This window comes from Panthera leo, chromosome B2, assembly GCF_018350215.1.
Source record: "Panthera leo isolate Ple1 chromosome B2, P.leo_Ple1_pat1.1, whole genome shotgun sequence".
NCBI classification, from domain to species: domain Eukaryota; kingdom Metazoa; phylum Chordata; class Mammalia; order Carnivora; family Felidae; genus Panthera; species Panthera leo.
In genome coordinates, this window is record NC_056683.1 from 63,675,041 (window position 1) to 63,695,365 (window position 20,325).

The 20,325-nt window shown below is 42.6% G+C and overlaps 1 protein-coding gene across 1 annotated transcript in view; it reads right to left on the reverse strand.

The window, feature by feature from the left end:
* The window catches only part of B3GAT2 (beta-1,3-glucuronyltransferase 2), a 90,960-nt gene that overhangs the window by 8,888 nt on the left and 61,747 nt on the right, over positions 1 to 20,325 (reverse strand). The window contains exon 2 of the mRNA XM_042939153.1: positions 17,982 to 18,126. Within this exon, the coding sequence (XP_042795087.1) occupies positions 17,982 to 18,126 (145 nt within the window). The remainder of the gene's footprint in view (positions 1 to 17,981; positions 18,127 to 20,325) is intronic.

Below are 20,325 nucleotides of genomic sequence, written 5' to 3' on the forward strand. Positions count from 1 at the left end.
AATGAAATATTATCTAAGATTTTTCTTTCTAATTTTTTGATTAGCTTATTGTTTGCCATAACTATTACCATTGCCTCAGGAATCTGCAATGATAATCAACATTTTGTTTTTACTTTTGTTTTTATTTAGTTTTTGTTTGAGGTTTTTGTTTTCCTATTTTTTATTTTTTTTAAATGCTCCCAGGAAAAGGCTGTTTGTACTGGGTGAGATCTGAGTGAAGTCAGATAAAGACAAGCTTGGAGAATGGGATTTTCTTTTTTTTTTTTTTTTTTTTAGAATGGGATTTTCTAAAGACCTGTTAGGTCAAATAATGGAAATTCTCTTAGAATGAAGCTTTGAATAAGTTCCAACCCTGTTCTTCCCTCCCAGTGACTGCTAGGATAAGTAGCTGTTGATTTTCAGCCTGACTCCAAGGCCACCGTGGAACTAGGGAGAAAGGGACAGGAATAGGGCAAGGTGACACAATGTAATACTCACTGTTATTACCAACATTTAACCATTTTTCTTGAACAAATACTCCTCAGAGTGATGCACACTTTGGGTTAACTTCCACAGTTGTGAGAAAGTTGATTTTGATAATCACTGTTTTTATAGAAGATAATATTCAGAGGTCCTTACTCTGTCATTACCAATGATGTTCCTGCCTTTCTCTTTTTCAAACTCCCAATCCCACTGTGACCATTTCAGGAGAATAAGTTAGGAAGCAGCAGCCACAGTAATGTAGGGCATGAAGGTTAAAAATGGAAAACTGCCGAGGAATCAAAAAATGCCTTGAGACAAATGAGAATGGAAATACAACATACCAGAACTTATGAGATACAGCAAAAGCAGTTCTAAGGGGAAGGTTCTTAGTGATAAATGCCTACACAAAAAACAAAGATCTCAAAAAACCTTTTTTCCTTAAAGAACTAGAAAAAGAAAAAAAAATCACCAAAAGTTAGAAGAAGTAAGTAAATAGCAAAGATCAGAGCAGAAATAAATGAAATAGAGACTAAAAAGTTAATAGAAATGATAAATGAAACTAAGAGCTGGCTCTTTGAAAAGATAAACAAAACTGACAAACCTTCAGCTGGAATCACCAAGAAAGAGTGGGCTCAAATAAAATTATAAATAAAAGAGAAGGCTGTGGCTCAGTCAGTTACGTCTGACTGTGGCTCAGGTCATGATCTTACAGTTTATGAGTTCAAGCCCTGCACTGGACTCTGTTCTGACAGCTCAGAGCCTGGAGTCTGCTTCAGATTCTGTGTCTTCCTCTCTCTCTGCCCCTCCCCCACCCACACTCTGTCTCTCTCAAAAATTCAACATGTTAAAAAATTTATTTTTAATAAAAGGCATTACTATTAACAAGACAGAAATGGAAAGGATAAGAAACTACTATGAACAAATACAGACTAACAAATTGGACAACCTAGAAAAAATGGATATTCTCCAGAAACATACAACCTACCAAGAATCATAAAGAAATAGAAAATCTGAATAGACCAATGACTAGTAAGGAGACTGGATCAGTAATCAAAAAACTGTCAACCAAATAGAAGACCAGATGGCTTCAATGATGAATTTTACCAAACATTCAAATGCTTCCAAACATTTTATGAGGCCAGCAATACCCTAATACCATAACCTGACAAGGTTACCACAAGAAAATTATAGGTATCTTTGATGAACATAGATGCAAAAATCCTCAACAAAATGTTAGCTAACTGAATTCAATAATAAAAAAGAATCAAGTGATCAAATGGGATTTACTCCAGGGACGCAAGGATGATTCAATATCTGCAAATCTATCAGCGTGATCTACCAGACTAACAAAATGAAGGATGAAAATTACATGATCATCTCAATAGACACAGAAAAAGCATTTGACAAAATTCAATATCCTCTTGTGATAAAAACTCTCAACAAAGTGCATACAGATGAAATGTACCCCAACATAATAAAGGCCAGATAGGACAAGCCCACAGCTGACATCATACTTAATAGTGAAGAGCTGGAAGTTTTCTCCCTAAGGTCAGGAACAAGACAAGGATGCCCACTCTCACCATTTTTATTCAATATAGTACCGGAAGTTCTAGCCACAGTGATCAGACAAGAAATAAAAGTCATTCAAATTGGAAAAGAAGAAGTAAAACTATCATTATTTGCAGATGACATGATACCAAATATAGAAAAATGTTAAGACTCCACCCAAAACTGTTAGAATAAATGAGCTCAGTAAATCGCAGGATAGAAAATCAATATACAAAAATTTTCTCATTTCTATACACTAGTAATGAACTATCAGACAGAGAACTTAAGAAAACAATCTCATTTACAATTGCATCAGAAAGAATAAAATGCCTGGGAGAAATTTAACCAAGAAGGTAAAAGACTGACATGATGATACAAACTGAAAACACAAATAAATGGGAAATTATTCCATACTAGCAATTGGAAGAATATTGTCAAAATCTCCAAACTACCCAAAGCAATCCAGAATCAATGCAATCCCTATCAAAATTCCAGTGACATTTTTCACAGAAAAGAAACAACTCTAAAATTTGTGTGGAACCACAAAAGACCCTGAATAGGGGGTGCCTGGGTGGCTCAGTCAGTTAAGCAGCCAACTTCGGCTCAGGTCATGATCTCGTGTTCCGTGAGTTCGAGCCCTGCGTCGGGCTCTGTGCTGACCGCTCAGAGCCTAGAGCCTGTTTCAGATTCTGTGTCTCCCTCTCTCTGACCCTCCCCCATTCATGCTCTGTCTCTGTCTCAAAAATAAATAAACGTTAAAAAAAAAATTAAAAAAAAAAAAAAGACCCTGAATAGGCAAAGCAACTTTGAGAAAGAAGAGTAAAGCTGGAGGCATCATGTTCTGTGATTTCAAACTACGTTACAAACCTGTAGTAATCAAAACAATAAGGTATTTGCATGAAACAGATACGTAGATAAATGGAACAGAATAAATAGCCCAGAAACAAACCCATGCATTTAGGGTCAGTTAATTTAAGACAAAGGAACCAAGAATATATACAATGAGGAAAGCACAGACTCTTAAATGGTCTTGGGAAAACTGGACAGCCAGATGCAAAAGAATGACACTCAACCACTGTCTTACACCATACACAAAAATCCACTCCAAATGGATTAAAGACTTGAGTATAAGATCTGAATCCATAAAACTCCTATACAAAAATATATGTGGTAAGCTCCTTGACAGCAATCTTGGTGATGACTTTTTGGATCTAATACCAAAAGTAAAGGCAACAAAAGCAAAAATAAACAAGTGGGACTATATCGAAATAAAAGTCTTCAGCCCAGTAGAGGAAACCATCAGCATGATAAAAAGGTGACATACCCAAATGGGAGAAAATATTTGCAAATCACGTATGTACAGGGGCAAATGTCCCAAAATATATAAAGAACTCATATAACTCAACAGCAAAAAACAACAACAATCTGATTAAAAAATGAGCAGAGGACCTGAATACACATTTTTCTAAAGAAGATAAACAACAGCCAACAGACACATGAAAAGATATTCAACATCATTCATCATCAGGGAAATACAAATCAAAACCACAATGAGATATCACCTATGTTAGAATGGCTCATATCAAAAAGACAAGTAATGACAAGTTTTGGCAAGAACATGGAGAAAAGGGGACCCATGCACACTGTTGGCAGGAGTGTAAATTGGTACAGCCACTATGAAAAACAACATGGAAGCTCCTCAAAAAATTAAAAATACCATATGATCCAGCAATACCATTTCTGGGTATTTAAAAAGAAAGTGAGGGGCGCCTGGGTGGCTCAGTTGGTTAAGTGTCCGACTTTGGCTCAGGTCATGATCTCGCGGTCCGTGAGTTCGAGCCCCACGTCGGGCTCTGTGCTGACTGCTCAGAGCCTGGAGCCTGTTTCAGATTCTGTGTCTCCCTCTCTCTCTGACCCTCCCCTGTTCATGCTCTGTCTCTGTCTCAAAATAAATAAACGTTTAAAAAAAATTTTTAAAAAGAAAATGAAAAACTAACTCAAAAAGATGTATGTACCCCCCACTGTGTTCATTGTAGTATTATGTACAACAGCCAAGGCATGGAGGCAACCTAAGTGTCCACTGATGGATAAATGGATGAGAAGATGTCTTACGTATATACACAACATAATATTATTCGGCCATAAAAAAGAAAGAAATCTTGCCTTTTGCGACAACATGGATGAATCTTTTTTAATTTTTTTTTTAATGTTTATGTATTTTTGAGAGAGACAGAGACAGAATGTGAGTGGATTAGGGGCAGAGTGAGAGGGAGACACAGAATCCAAAGCAGGCTCCAGGCTCCGAGCCGTCAGCACAGAGCCCAACGTAGGGCTCAAACTCACAAGCTGTGAGATCATGACCTGAGCAGAAGTCGGACACTCAACCGACTGAGCCACCCAGGCGCCCCAACGTGGATGAATCTTGAATGCACTAGGCTAAATGCAGTAAGTCAGAGAAAGACAAATGCCAAACGATTTCACTTATATGCAAAATCTAAAAAAGAAAAACTCACAGATACAGGGAACAGACTGATGTTTGCCAGAAGTAGGGGGGTGGAGGGTGGTCAAAAGTACTAACTCTCAGTTACAAAATAAATAATTCCTGGGCGTGTAAAGTATAGCCTGATGAATACAGTTAATACTATATTTTATATTTGAAAGTTAAGAGAGTTCTCATCGCAAGAAAAGCATTTTTAACTATATGTGGTGATGGATGTTAACTAGAATTCCTGTGGTGATCATTTTGCAATATATAAAATATCAAATCATGTTGTACACCTAAAACTAGTGTGTTATATGACAAGTATGTATCAATTTAAAAAATGGAAAACTGCTACTGAGTGATTTTTCATAATCTTGTACCTTCTAGCCTTGGCATCTGTGAACTATCCAACTGAAAAACAGATGTGTTAATAGTAGTGTTTGAGGAATCATTTTCATTACACTTAAATTACTTAAATCAGATATAGAAAGCAGAAAATAGGGCTGTATAAAAGGAATGTTGTCTTTCCTCCTTGATTATCATTTCTAAATTGCCACTATATCATGTCAGTCTTTAAGTAGAGATTTTCAAGGTCCTAAGACTAAATACTCAAGTGATATGTATGCTTCCAAGGGGCAGACAGAGCTACAACTTTCCACATTTACTTCCAATTATACCTTACAATGATTTTCTTCTAGTGCAGGAAAGGAACGAAAAAGCATGGCCTGGCTGTAAATGGATCTGTTAATCTGCTTCAGAATACTGACTGACACTTTATGTTTGCTTCAGGGTAAACCCCTCCCCGCTTTTTGTTGTTGTTGTTGTTTAATTTTTAAAACTCCTCAAAAGCCAGTCACTGTTCTTGTGGAAAAAAATAAAACACTCTTCATTTCTAAACCGTATTCTTTACTTAATCTATAAACAATTAATTTAAATCTTTACTCTGAAAACAAACCATCACAGAAACCTAAATCTTCTAAGGAAACCGTCAAGATGCTGAATCAGGATGAAAAGAGTGAAAGATAAGTTAACAAGGCTTAATTAACTGGACACTAAAAATATCCACGACGGAGATTTTCGTAAGCTGGTGGCAGAGAAGTATGGCACGCTTCATACTGAGGTTCAGAAGATAAAGTGGTTCTATTGGCTCAACAGCCAAAAAGACTGTGATGGGAAGTGAAGTGCTGTATGTACTGAGAATGGCAGACTCAGAAGGGTTCACAATGTGTAAGTAAGAATCATGGTCTCATGGGGCGCCTGGGTGGCTCAGTTGGTTGGGCGACTGACTTCGCCTCAGGTCATGATCTCACAGATCGTGAGTTCGAGCCCCGTGTGGGGCTCTGTGCTGACAGCTCAGAGCCTGCAGCCTACTTCGGATCCTGTATCTCCCCCTCTCTCTACCCCTCCCCTGCTCACACTCTGCGTCTCTCTGTCTCTCAATAATAAATGTTAAAAAAAAATTAAAAAAAAAAAAAAAAGAATCATGGTCTCATGCTTTATTCTAGCTATGACGTCTTCCGCTTCCCATTATTCATGAGCACTACTGCATGTGTCACTAAGTCACTCTACAACCGAGGAAATACAGCAAAACTGGAGAAGGGATCTGTGTTCCTATTTCTGAAACACCAGCACTTACAAGTAAATCATTTTTTAAAACGTTTATTTATTGGGGCACCTGGGTGGCTTAGTTGGTTAAGCGTTGACTTTGGCTCAGGTCATGATCTCACACTTGGTGAGATCGAGCCCTGCGTTGGGCTCTGTGCTGACAGCTTGGAGCCTGGAGCTGGCTTTGGATTCTGTGTGTGTATGTCTCTCTCTCTCTGCCCCTCCCCTACTCAAAAATTTTTTAAATAAAAAAATAAAAATAAAAAGTGTATTTATTTAGAGAGAGAGAGAAAGTGCAAGGGTGGGAGGGGCAGAGAGAGAGGCAGAGAGAGAGAGAATCCCAAGCAGGCTTCCACACTGTCAGCGCAGTGCCCTACGTGGGGCTCGAACCCAATGAACCGGGAGATCATGACCTGAGCTGAAACCAAGAGTCAGACGCTTAACCAACTGAGCCACCCAGGCATCCCTGCAAGTAAATGTTTAAAGTAACAGAAAATAACAAGTTGGCAAGGCCATGGAGAAACTGGAATTCTTGTGCACTGCTGATGGGAATGTAAAATGATGCAACCGTTGTGGAAAGTATAGTGGTTCCTCAAAAAAAAAAAAAAAAAGTCAAACCTACAATTATCTTATAGTCCAGCAATTCCACTTCTAGGCGTATACTCAAAAGAATTCAAAGCAGTGACTTCATTTGCGCAGTTATTTGTGCACTCACGTTCATAGCATTATGCATATGATCCAAGAGGTAGAAGCTCAAATGTCCATCAAAGGATGAATGGATAAAGAAAACGTGGTCTCTATATATAATGAAATAGTAGTCAGCTTTAAAAAGGCATGAAATTCTGACACATTCTATCATGTGGATGAACCATAAAGACATCATCCTGAGTGAAATAAAAAGGACTAATGTTACATAACTCCACTTACATAAGCTACCTGGAATAGTCCAATACATAGTGATAGAAAGTAGATGGTTGTTACCAGAAACTGGGCAGGGGTCAGGGGTGCGCAGGGAGTTAGTGTTCGATGGGTACAAAGTTGTAACTGTGATGATGAAAAAGTGATGGAGCTGGATAGTGGTGATCGCTGCACAACAGTGTGAATGTACCACTAAATACCACTGTATACTTAAAAATAGTTAAAATGGTAAATTTCATGTTATGTACATTCTACCACAATAAAAAAAAAAAAACAGATTAAACTTACACTCCAAGTGAAAACAGGCAGTCTTTTATATTGGTGGTGATGCTTTTCAGTTGTTATAATTGTATTGTTTTTCAAGTTTATTTATTTTGAGACAGAGACAGCACGAATGGGGGAGGGGCAGGAAGCAAGGGGGAGAGAGAGAATTCTGAGAAGGCTTTGTGCTGCCAGTGCAGAGCCTGATGCAGAGCTCGAACTCACGAAGCCCTGAGATCACGACTTGACTCAAAACCAAGAGTCAACTAAGCCACCCATGTGCCCCTCAGCTGTTATAATTTTAAAATCTCCTCCCCTATGCTCAAATTCTCTTCTTGCTTGACCAGTAGAAGTGCTTTCTATGGAAATAATTTTACTGAACATTCTCACACTTTTTCAGTATGGGGCTAGCCCACATCCAACCTCCAGACTAGATCAATGGGTGGCATAGCAGGGGCCATGGCTACTAAAAGACTATTGTGAGTCACAGGAAGAAACAGGAAAGTAGCTTCTGACCACCCACACCAGCTGTTCTTACTTCTAGCTGCACTTTATAATCACTTCAGACTTAAAAAATACACACCGCCACACGAGGTGCCACACCCACAGATTATGGTTTCATTTGTCAGTGACAAAGCCCATGTATGGACATCTTCTCAAAGCTCCCCAGGGAATTCTGATGTGTAGCCAGTAGGTTGAGACCTACCGAATTAGTCATTCCTTAGAAGGCTCTCCGGAGTACAGTTCAACAACCCCTTTTTAAAAATCTCACCATTAAGAAATAATGGGAATTAGGGCTCAGAGGAATAAGAAGCTGTTCAACTTTTACTTTTGATAATTCTTAAACTAGAAAAAAAGACAAGTTAAAATTCATGAATTCAGCAAACATTTGTTCAAGCTACTGCTGTCAGGATGGTGCCCCACCTGCAGGTGCTGGCAGAAGAGCGGAACCCTGTCCCAGCAGAGCTCATGGCCAGCAGGGGAAGCCAGGACAGGCAGGACACTGACAGGAGCACCACCTTGAGGACAATTGCATAAAGGGAACATGTGGGAACAGCATCTATGCTGTATGGAAAAGTGGGAAAAACGTCCCAGAGAAAGCTATCCTTCTATCATTAATGAGTCTGGAGAGGTGACTAGAAATTAGCGAGGCAATCCTTGGAAGATAAAGTGACATTCCCTCTTCTGGAGGCAGTGTGCCACTCTCGATTTTGCCAGGCCCGTGAGCATGTGGCAATGCCTGGTTGACCCTGGGGGTTGGCCGTGGTCAAGGGATTTGAAATGAGGTGGACTGAAGTGCAGCACGTCTAGGTTGGGTCATATGGCTGCTCAAGGGGCCCGGGAAGAAAGCCAGTTAAGGCCAGTTTCTCAAGTCACTGGAGAGACCTGTATGCTACTCACAGCAACCAACCACGTGCCAAGGAAAGCTGGCATGCATGTCAGCCCCCAGGTTAGCCATGCAGACCAACAATCCTTAATGCTTATTTATAGTAATAAACTGTCTGCCTCTTAACAAGTTCCAAATGAAAATTCTATCTATAGGTGTTCTCTCTCCCACAAGCTCTTAGGAAAGTCAAGGTGGTGAAAAAGGGCATTTCTCCCTCCTTGTGACCTGATTAGAAAGTGTGAGAATCATTCTTTGAAATCCTCCCCATGTGCCATCAGTAATTATGACATGATTTTTCATCTGGGAAATTATGAAAATGAGCATATATCTACTTCTCAACAACCTTTTTGAAAAAGTTTATTTGTTTTGAGACAGTGAGCGAGCATGAGCAGGGGGGCGGGGGGCGGCAGAGAGAGAGGATCCCAAGCAGGCTCCGCACTCTCAGTACAAAGCCTGACAGGCAGGTGGATCTCAAGAACCATGAGGTTGAGGGGCGCCTGGGTGGCGCAGTCGGTTGAGCGTCCGACTTCAGCCAGGTCACGATCTCGCGGTCCATGAGTTCAAGCCCCGCGTCAGGCTCTGGGCTGATGGCTCGGAGCCTGGAGCCTGTTTCCGATTCTGTGTCTCCCTCTCTCTCTGCCCCTCCCCCGTTCATGCTCTGTCTCTCTCTGTCCCAAAAATAAATAAAAAACGTTGAGAAAAAAAAAAAAAAAAAAAAAAAAAAAAGAACCATGAGGTTGTGACCTGAGCCGAGATCAAGAGTCAGAAGCTTAACCGACTGAGCCACCCAGGTGACCCCCTTCTCAAAACTTTCTAATGATCTTTTGTTTTGTTTTGTTTTGTTTCTCTTATTGATCAGTTTCTTTTTGGAATATTTCATCTAAATCAAGGGCCAGTGTTTATCTCCACATGCCATTGTGCACACTGAGTTAGTTCACTGAATGATAATGAGCACAGGTCCACCAGCCAAGAAAGAAATGAAACCCATCATGAGCCCAAAGCAAAGAGTTTGCATGTTCTTAAGTATTACCTTCAAGAATGATCTGAAATAGCTATATGCAGTGAAAGTTCAAACTTTCAGAGAACAGCAGGAACTTCTGCAGTTATCTGTTCTCATCTCAACTTCACCATAACCCAGAAGGCAGGTGGTCTGATCCCTAATCTATAGGTGGGGAAACTGAGCTAGTACAGCCTGCTGTGTGCAGTGGAGCCTGGGCAGCAGCGATGCCCCTCCCCCACAGCTGCCTGCAGAGATCTAGCCACTACGATATTCAATCACACATAGCACTGAGTTGAGTCCCCTGGACAAACGCATGAGCCATCAGAACTCTGATGACACAGGAACACATAGACCAATCTTGCTTCCTGATGAAGAGACGGATCATTCAAGTGTCTACAGTGTTGTACCAAGTGCTTTGCATTGAATATCCTATTCTGTGAGGAAGTCCATTTTGCTGTTCTGCAGCTGAAGACAACAGAGGCTCAGAGAACAAGAAGTGGGTCACTGGGCTGTAAACGGGTGAGATGGAATTCAAAGCCAAGTGGGAGTGCCTTCTCCAGAGACGCACTAACCTGAGTTTGATCACTGTGCAACTTTGGATGTGTTACTTAGTATGTCCAGGCCTCAATTTCCTTATATTTAGAGGAGGATAATGATACAAGCACATCCCTTGCAGAACTGAGTGAAGGTTAAAATAAGAATGCACACAGGGTGCCGAAGAATGCCTGATGCCTGGTAAATGCTCAGTAAACAATAATCATGAAGTCTTCTGGGTTTCCCAGATACAAGGGAAGCTTCTGATTTTCAAAATTCTTAGTTCTGAATGAAAACTTTACTTACTGAAATTCTGCAGGACACCACTCCACTTCCCCAAGCCCCACTAGAACCTGGCCGCCCCAACATCAGGTACCCTAGAGAAAGACCCTGCTTATGAGCACAGGTGCACAGATGCACAGGTGCTCCTTACCCACACACCCACCTTAACCCAACACAGACATAGTACATAGGCACAGAACCGAACATGCTGTTGGGGCCATTAAAAGTCTCTAGAATGCACCTCGTTCTGGAAATAGCTAAGAAATGGGCAACAGGCAACCTTTTACCCTCACACTTTACCACCATCCCTGTAGTGTTGTAAGTTCTCAGGACAGAATGACAGTGCCCCTGCAGCTGCAATTCTGTCCCAGAGAGCCCTCACACCACTCTAGTGACAGTCACACTGCAACAACCTAAGGACAAGGTCCCAAGTCCCCAAATCCTGCACTGAAAGGCACTGTATTGTCACTCTGAGAACACTAACTTTATCTCCCTTATACAAAACTGTCATGCATTGAAAACAGCACACTTAATTTACAAATGGCTTCAAAGTGGCAACAAGGTTATTACCTCCCTTTTCTTGCAGTATTTATATTTATGAAGCTAAGTCAAATGTTGCCGATTTTGGCTATGCTCATTCGGCTTTGATGATGATTACCTGATCCCAACCAGGCTGAGTTTACCACTACATTATCTACCAAGAAAGGGTTTGCCAAGTGAATTGAACCAGGCAAAATTCCTTGTCAACAAACATCAAGAGAAAGAAAGCCCTGTACAACTGTTATTTCCCAAGAGCCCAATTCCAACCTCCGTAAGGACAGCACATACACAATGAATCCAGGGCCTGAAAACTTGGCAAAGAATAGGATTTTCTTTTTCCCTAATGCGCAGATTCCTATTTTTATTATTATTTTCCTAGTTTTATAAAACTGGTATTCTGATTAACAGAATGTTCTAATTACCTGAAATCACCATATATCTCTGCATATATGTTACAACTCAAAGCACAATACAAATTACACCAATTAAAATCAAAATTAAATTTAATATATCCATTATCACCATACCATACAACAGTGTTAAAAAGACCTAAAATTCTGCTAATTCATGGGCAGAATCTGAAATGGCTTGTTAAAATTTCATAAATATCTGGGGCACCTGGGTGGCTCAGTCAGTTAAGCATCTGACTTCAGCTCAGGTCATGATCTCGTGGTTCATGAGTTTGAGCCCCACAATGGGCTCTGTGCTGAAAGTTCAGAGCCTGGAGCCTGCTTCAGATTCTGTGTCTCTCTCTTTCTCTGGCCCTCCCCTGCTCGCACTCTGTCTCTCTCAAAAATCAATAAACATTAAAAAAAATTTCATAAATAGCTAATATCTATTTATAAGGCCTTCTGTCACCCCCCAGACCCCTCCCTCAGACCCCATACCCTCACCTGGATGGCCACCCCACCATTCATTCATTCTGCACCTGCCACCACATGGTTCTCAAGTCACACTCCCAATCCCATCAGCCCCTAACTCAAAAATTTCACAAATCCTCCAACATCCACAAAAATGAAGACAAATTTCTATTTCAGCAATCGATCCTCACAATCTGACCCATTTGCCTCTCCCCTAAGAGCTACACACACCCAGGGGTTTGCTGTCCCCTAAACTTGCCCTGACCCGGGTGAGGCCTGCCTCGAAGACCCCTCTCAAGGGCTACCTCCTCCATGACCCTTGCCCAAAGTGCCCTCAATGGCAGTTCTCCTGTCTCTTAAAATGTAAACCTAAAACATTCCATTCACACCTCATTTTTGTATGTCATGATACAGTAAGTTACATATGTATCATACTTATTCTCTCTGCTGATACAAAACTACTTGGGGGCAGGGGCCGTGTATCCCTTACAGGCTCTACACAGTCCCACATTCAGTCAGTGTTTGCAGAGTTCAGTCCCTGGTGTTCCTCCCGCACCATTAATATTTGGCAGATGGCCAGCCTCCAATAACCAGCCCCTCCACCTTCCTAGGTCTTGGTTTCCTTACTTACCTCACCTCCTTATTAGGAATTAGAGGTGATTCTGCCATGGTGAACTTGTCTATCTAAAGGTCCCAATCCCAACCATCCCTCCAACTTCCTCTCTTTTGGGAATTCAACACAGCTTTTTTCTCTCACAATTTCAACTTCTCTTCTTACATTAAAGGGAAACATAAAAGCAGTTCTCCTACCCCTTGAAACTGCTACCATCTCTCTTCCCTTCTCAATCCTGCCACATTTCTCGAAAGAGTTGTTTCTGGCCCTCTTCGTGGTGCTTACCACCCCTCCCCCGCACCCACCATTCACCCTACTTCCCCTACAGGTCTCTTCTAAATCATGGATCAGATTTTCATTTTAAGAATGGCCCTTTACATCTCTAAAGACCTAGACACTACTATATACTAGAAATGGTGATAAACCACAAAGGGATGGAGAAGCTAGGTGTCAACAGAAAAAGTATAAACACAGTGGACCACATACAACCTCAATCCTTAGAATCAGAACTTGTCAAAACTCACACCACCTAGAGCCAGACCTCAGAAAGCCTCCCACCCATCCTGTTCCTTACACAGATCTGTTTGCAGGCCTCCCAGCTACTGCTTTCCATGACATCCTCTGTGATCACTCTCCTGCCCAAGTGCAACCTCCTTAATCCTTTCAGGGACTGAACTTCCTCCTCCTCTTTGCTCTACTGGAAGTCTAACTTTCCTCAGGCATTTCTGCCAAACCTTTATTCCTCTTGAATTCAGGCCACCTATTCTCCCATATATCCCCTGTTCCAGGGAACAGCCTACAAGGTCCTAATTGCTACCAACCATCTCCATGACACCATCTACGTGCTTCTGGCTCTCACATTCTCACAATCACCAAGCACCCTCCTCTTTCGCATCCATGACACAAGGCATCCAACAATCAAATTCAGGACTCATCCACCTCTTCCCACTGGTGACTGCTGCCACTGGTCCACCTCCCCACCCTCAGGTTGGGCCCTGCTCCCTTCCCTGGCCTCCACCCCCCTGCAGCCACTTTAAATGACTGCTCCCTGGGATGTCACCCGTGGGTGCTCATCTAATCCAGAACTTCAACACACCCATGTCCACAGGACTCCAGGCTAGGAAACTGACAGTCTTCCTAGACTTCTCATCCCTCTCTGTAATGCACATGGGAGAAGCTATTGTATCACTTCACAATCACATCTCATTTTTAGGAGGCATGAAATCATCCACAGATGAAACTGTACGTGACCCTGGGTATGCTTTGCTTTTGTAGATGAAAGCATTAGGAAAACAGAGATGTGGTAGACACTCTTCTTTATGCTATGAAAGTTATCCTTTTTGAGCTTGTGGGATGATAGAAAAAAAAAATCGATCTGGTCTTTGTGCCTAGTTCTCATCGTGCAGCTTATAAAAGCCTTAGCGTTTCCTGAGTGATGGGAGTGACTTTGTTATGCTAATGAGGTGGCTGCTGTGGGTCCCTGGACAGCTCCGGAGTGGGGGCTGGTTACTGGAAAAACCCAATACACAATCAGAAGGTTGGAAAGTTGGGCCACACTGCCGACCTCTGGGGACAGAAGCTAGAGACGGAGTTCAATTGTGTGGCGGCCACTGATCCAATCAGTCATGTCTACATAATGAAACTCCAACTAAATACTCTGAACACACAGGTTCAGTGGAGCTTCCCAAGCTGTGCACACATTCATGTGCTGGGAGGGGGATATATCCTGATTCCACAAGGAAAAGGCACAGAAACTCGACGTTCTCTGCCAGACTTCACCCCATGTGTCTCTTCATGTGGCTGGCCCTAATTTGTATCTTCTGTAATAAGACTGTGGTAGAAGTAGAGCACGATCCTGAATTCTAGGAGCCCTTCTAGTAAATTGGCAAACCTGAGAGAAAAACAAATTTATAGTCAGTCAGGAGTGCAGTTGTCCTGGGGACCCCCAGAGTGTTGCTGGTTAAGTAAGGGCAACTGTGTGGGGTCGGAGCTAACTCTGGGTGGTGAGAGGTGAAGCTGAACAACAGCGCACATGGCTGGATTTTTACCGGAATAGAGTCCCTACTGCATGCCAGGCACTCAACTGGGAACGGAATATACTGTCATCAAAGGAGCACAGTGCCCGCCTGCCACCTCTCAGAGTTAAGCATGAAGTGCATGCACACGTTGAGAATTCAAAACAAATCTCAGCCTTAAGTTCTGAATTTGAACAAGTCTACACCTCCTGGCAAGGCTCGAGATTACTTTAAGCTCAGTTCTTTCAGGCAATGGCTCTTATTGACACCTCCCTGGAAGTGGCCAATGTGGGTCTGTCACTTGAAAGTAACTCCCTGACTTCAAAAAAGAGCTAAAACCTCTTGTGGGCTGCCTTGCCTTTCGTGTAAGAACCAGCCAGTGGTCAGATGCCCGAGGTGCAGGAGCTGAGCCCGAGGCTCAGGCAAGCAGACATATTCTAGGTTTCACAGGCTTGGCAGAGCAACGTGGCCGCTAACCCACTGCAGAAGCCACCTGTGTGCGGCTTCCAGGGCAAGGACTGCCTCCGACATGCTGTTCCACCTTGTGGGTGGCTCTTTAACTTTTTTGTTTTTTGTTTTTCAGTAGTAATCATTACCAAGTTTGTTTTTTTTTTAACTTTTCCCCAGGGCAATAGAAATAATCTTTACTTCTCTATTAACATCGTACATGTAATTCCAAAACAATGTTTCTTCATCTGGGAGCAAAAATAGCAACTCTGAAGTCCAAAATGGCAAAATAAAGACAGACACCAAATCTGTCTCCCTGAATGACATGAAAACTTACAGTTCCGATGTCTGATACTCAAATAAACTTCTCGTGGTGGGCAAGGCTGTGACTTCCCAGAAATATAGGCAGGACAGACCCTGAGGGGCTTCTACAAATGTGCTCACCCCTCAAAGCAAGACAGTTGGGGAAATGTTCCCTGTTGGTTAAGTTTCAATTCTTAATCAGTTTGTGAAAATCCAGGAGGGACCCAGGCTCCAGCGCTGTCCTTTCCCTCAGCCACCACAGACCATTTTCTATAGGACTTCCCTGACCTTCTAGAGCACAGCAGGAAACTGGGCTTCCCGCTTCTCTCTCCTTCTAGACTGTGAGTGCTTACAACTCAGAAATGAAGTGGCCAGTACCATTTGTACATGAAGGTCCAAAAGGTCTTTTCCCTCTTCCCACAGAGAGTACATGAATCTTAAGTGAAATGTAAACGAAGCTGTGAATTTTCAAGTTTTAAAATGAGAACTCCCTCCAAATCAGAATTATTATACTATCAACTAAATCACACTCCCTTAAGGCTTCCAAAAATACTAATAATTTACTGAAAACTAATTTGCAAAGCAAGTTCACGTATGAAGAAAATTTAGTGTGGCAAAAGTTGTTTTCTTCGAGACAGAAATCTTACTCCTATTTTGAAACAAGGATAATTAGAAAACATGCAAATCATTCATATTTTATGATACTTCTTATATGATGCTTTGAAAATATACTGAAATGCTTAGAAAAAGCCAAACATCAGTCATGTCATGGAGCAAAGTCTCCCAGAGCAGTGAAAAGGTATCAAATAGTTTGTCACAGGCCAGGCCTAATGTATAAATCCCATGCGCCTTTCTTGAATTTTAAATATATCTATTTGGATCCAAATTCTGAGGGGAATCAATGCAGATGTTCAGTGGGTCTACTGGATACTTGTTCATCTATGTAAAGTTCTTATAACAAAATCCCGGAAGACTTACCCAAGTTGCCCTCACCTTGAAGTTACCATGCAGGGTTATAGGCAGAGATCTTGTGTGTTAGGGGACAGGTCTGCCCAGCCTGTGGTGAAGCAAGGCTCTGGGAAAAGTAAGGACCAAACACCTGTCAGCAGGCTGCTTTAGCAGCCATGAACCCTCACTTAGAATCCAGGGGCCCAGGCTTCTCTCTGAGCTCTTTGATGGAAGCCAAGAGAAGGAAGAGTACATTAACAAAGACCTCAGCAGTCATTCATGCTACATCTCATTCCACACGCAGGGAAACTAAGTCCCAGGGAAGCAAAAGACTTTGAGCAGAAAACTTAGAGAACACTAGGCAAAGTTACACTTCTTATCAGCAAGAGACCAGATTCTCAGAAGACACATTATGGTCAGCCTTCTATTTTCAGAGCCACAAACTCACACTTGACTGAGGAAAGGCCTCTTTTGGGAATTCTCAGGACCTTCTAAATATGGCTGACCTACTCTCCATCTGTCTTCAGGAAAATGCTTTGGCTGAGAGGCCAGCTCAGCTCCCAGGCTGCAAGAACTGAAGACCAAAGGGCAAGGCCAGGGTTGGAGAGGGGAGCCCGGGACAGGGTGACGAGGGAAGGGTAAGAACTCCAAGCTGTCCTTGGGGTCTGAGACCATGGCACACATTTACACAAAACTGGCACTCAGGAAATGTTTGTTAAATGTGGAGTAAAAATATCCTAGTTTGTCACCTCCTGTGACAAAGCTGCCACCGTGCCATGCACAAGAACTTTCCCCAGTAACTCTTACTGCTGGTATATCCTTCATAATCTTGCTCCCTCAATTTTATAGGGTCGTCAGAATAAAAATGACGAATCCAGTTCAGAACACAGCCCTCATCCCATCGGCATTTTGAGCATGGAGGTTTCGACTGCGGTTGGGAAATACACACAAAAGACCGGCTAAGCACAGGATGACAGACAGACAGACAGAGCTGTGTTCCAGAGCTGAAGATTGATGGGATTAATTTTGAAGCTTTTCTGCCTCCATCTTCTAGGTTAGATGTCAGTGATGAATCTTGCCTCTACGCCTCATGTTTTAAACCACATCCTTCCAGTTACCAGAGGCATCATTTTATATAACCCACAGAAATGGAGTCACTTTATGATAACGTAGCACTTTAGGACTTGTCGACTACTACAGGTCTTAATTCAGTTGGCTGGTCAGAGAATAAAAACTTTCAAAGACAGTTATGCTCAGTTAATAAGTGTTTGAAAAGCCAGCAACCCAATTTTATGTTCCAGCTATTAAATGTATCAGTAACTACCAAATTTATCAATAAGCATGACAAGGATTAGCTTGTGAATTTCACATCACTGTTACATTTCTCAGTAAGCACATGATGTACTGACCCTAACTGGCCTTAGTTAGCACTGAAAGGTACAGGTAGTGGCCCAGCCTAGGTCTCACCACTGACCTGACACCCAGCCCAGCATAGGCACAAACATTTGTTGGACGAAGGGACAGGTGCATAAACAGCTGACAAAAATGGAACAGAATGAGCATTTTCCAGTTGCCCACAAAACCCATTTCTGCTTCAGTTAATCAAAACGCCTGTCTTGAAAGTTTACTCAGATAGTTCATCTGCTGAATAGAATACGATCTAGGGTTTTAACCGAAGTGTCTTTCAAAGCTTCCTTCCTCCAGGACACGGTTATAAACAGCAACACCGGCAAGAATGATCAGGGAGGAGCAAGCGTCACCATCCACACTCCTCACCTGCCATGTCGATGGCAAAAGGCCTGTCTGCTCTCCAGCCGGTGTACCAACCAACGACTTTGCCGTTTTCCACCAACGGACGTTCATAGCGTCGCCCGCCAACCAGGCCCACTGGCCAGACAGAGACCTTGCGTGTAGTTCGCATCTATAAGAAGGGGAAAGAGATGTGGTTTAAGTTTCCTTAGGGAAAATAACTCGAAGCGAGGAAAGAAATGTGAGCCATGTAGGAGAACGGGGGGGGGAGGCAGAGACTGGAGATTTTCAAAAGTTGAAGGTTTCCAGACAGAACCCTGCTGCTGGCAGACTGCTGCCCAGTTCGCTGCTGCTGAGCTGCTTGGCACCATCGGCCGTCCTCGGTCACAAACTCAGCTGGCGGCTCAAGGCTTAAGAGAAACAAAGTGGGTGTCAATATCTGAACGGCACTTTTTTGAAGCTAAGCTATACCATCAAAAGTATTTTCTATTGGTTTCAAGGTTGGATCTGAATACCTTGCGTCTTCCGAACTGAGGGTGACTTCCTTTTAGGAAACTCAGTAGCAGCAAAAATTTCACTCAGAGAAGCCAGAGGAGTTGCCTTCCTATGAATTTTTTATTGTTATTAACACAGAAATCTTGGCTGGGGGCATTAACAATGGCATCCAGGGGCACCTGGGTGGCTCAGTTGCTTGAGCGTCTGACTTCGGCTCAGGTCATGATCTCACAGCTCATGGGTTTGAGCCCCGCATCGGGCTCTGTGCTGACAGCTCGAAGCCTGGAGCCTGCTTCAGATTCTGTCTCCCTCTCTTTTGGCCCCTCCCCCACTCAGACCCCCCCATCTCTCTCTCAAAAGTAAATAAACATTAAAAAAAGTAATAATGGGGGCGCCTGGGTGGCTCAGTAGGTTAAGCGTCCAACTTTGGCTCAGGTCATGATCTCACGGTCCGTGAGTTCGAGCCCCACGTCAGGCTCTGTGCTGACAGCTCAGAGCCTGGAGCCTGCTTCAGATTCTGTCTCCCTCTCTCTCTGACCCTCCCCCATTCATGCTCTGTCTCAAAAATAAATAAACATTAAAAAATAAATTTTAAAAAAAAGTAATAATGGCATCCAGATACAGAACAGATACCAGGCATTCTCCAGAGTGACGAAAAGAAAAACATACCCTACATCCTGCCTTTCCAGGGAAACTGGGTCCAGCTAGAAAGGAGCACACCTCACGCACACAGCTGGAGAGGCTGGCCCTCTTCCCACACACCCGGTTGTATCTGGTGAAGTTTTCATCAGACCGCGTTCAACTCAAACTTATTTACTGGATTTCTGTAAAGGCAAAGACATGTTCGCAACAAAGCTTCCTGGTACTGGGCAGGCAGCGTTTTTTGGGCAAACCACGGCCACCGCCATAGGACGTGTTGAACAAGCCGTAAGCAGCCCACATGATACCTCTGTGCAAACTAGAAGGTTCCCATTTCCTGAGCACACACACGTGCAGGGGTTGGCAGCTTGGCCATTAAAGTCCAGGCTGGTTTCAGCTCACTCACCCTCTCAGCTGGGGGTGTCCTGGGGCGTGACATACACAGCTGCCTTCGGAGGGCCTGTTGTCATTACGAGTTCAACACCAAAGCTTTACCTTATATTTACTATACAACTGGGCCATGATCAGTTAACCAGTGGTTAAAATAATGATTACCAATCAAGGATTCTTTTTTATGAAAGGAAAATTATATACTTGGGAAATATTTTCAAGTACAATTCAAGTGAAAGTCATAGTAACCAGAAGCTCCCATTTGCCAGGAATTCCAATTTTATTTATTAATCTCTCACCTCACTCCAAAAAAAAAAAAAATTAAGAGTGTGAAACATTCCAGGTTATAAAAATCTCACTGCATCAGTCTTCCACAAATCTGGAATTAGTTTTACAGTCTATTACTTTCTCAATAAATTAATCACCACTGCCTTGTGCTCATACTAACTTATATGAGGATTTTTAAAAAGTTCTGCTGAAGTAGAACTGACTGCAGGGAAGAGTGAATAGTTCTGAGATTACTAAGACTGCTTATAAGGCTGGCCCTCGGCTGGCATCTGGGAACTTGGCTTTTGAAACAGTCCTTATGCTGATAAAGTTGTTTTGTCTGCCTCGGCACCGAACACCTGTTTTCCTTTGGGGACCCTGAAACACTTGGGAGGGCAAGAGGTGCCTATGTGACTAGCCCCCATTAAAACCCCTAAACGTTACATGGGTTTCCCAGGGCATTAACATTGCACACCTGTGGTTATAGTTTTGCTGCCGGAGGGAAGAAGTGCTTGCGGGATCCCTCATGGGAGGGAGAGAACGTAGGAAGTCTGCACATGGATTCCTCCAGACCCTTCTT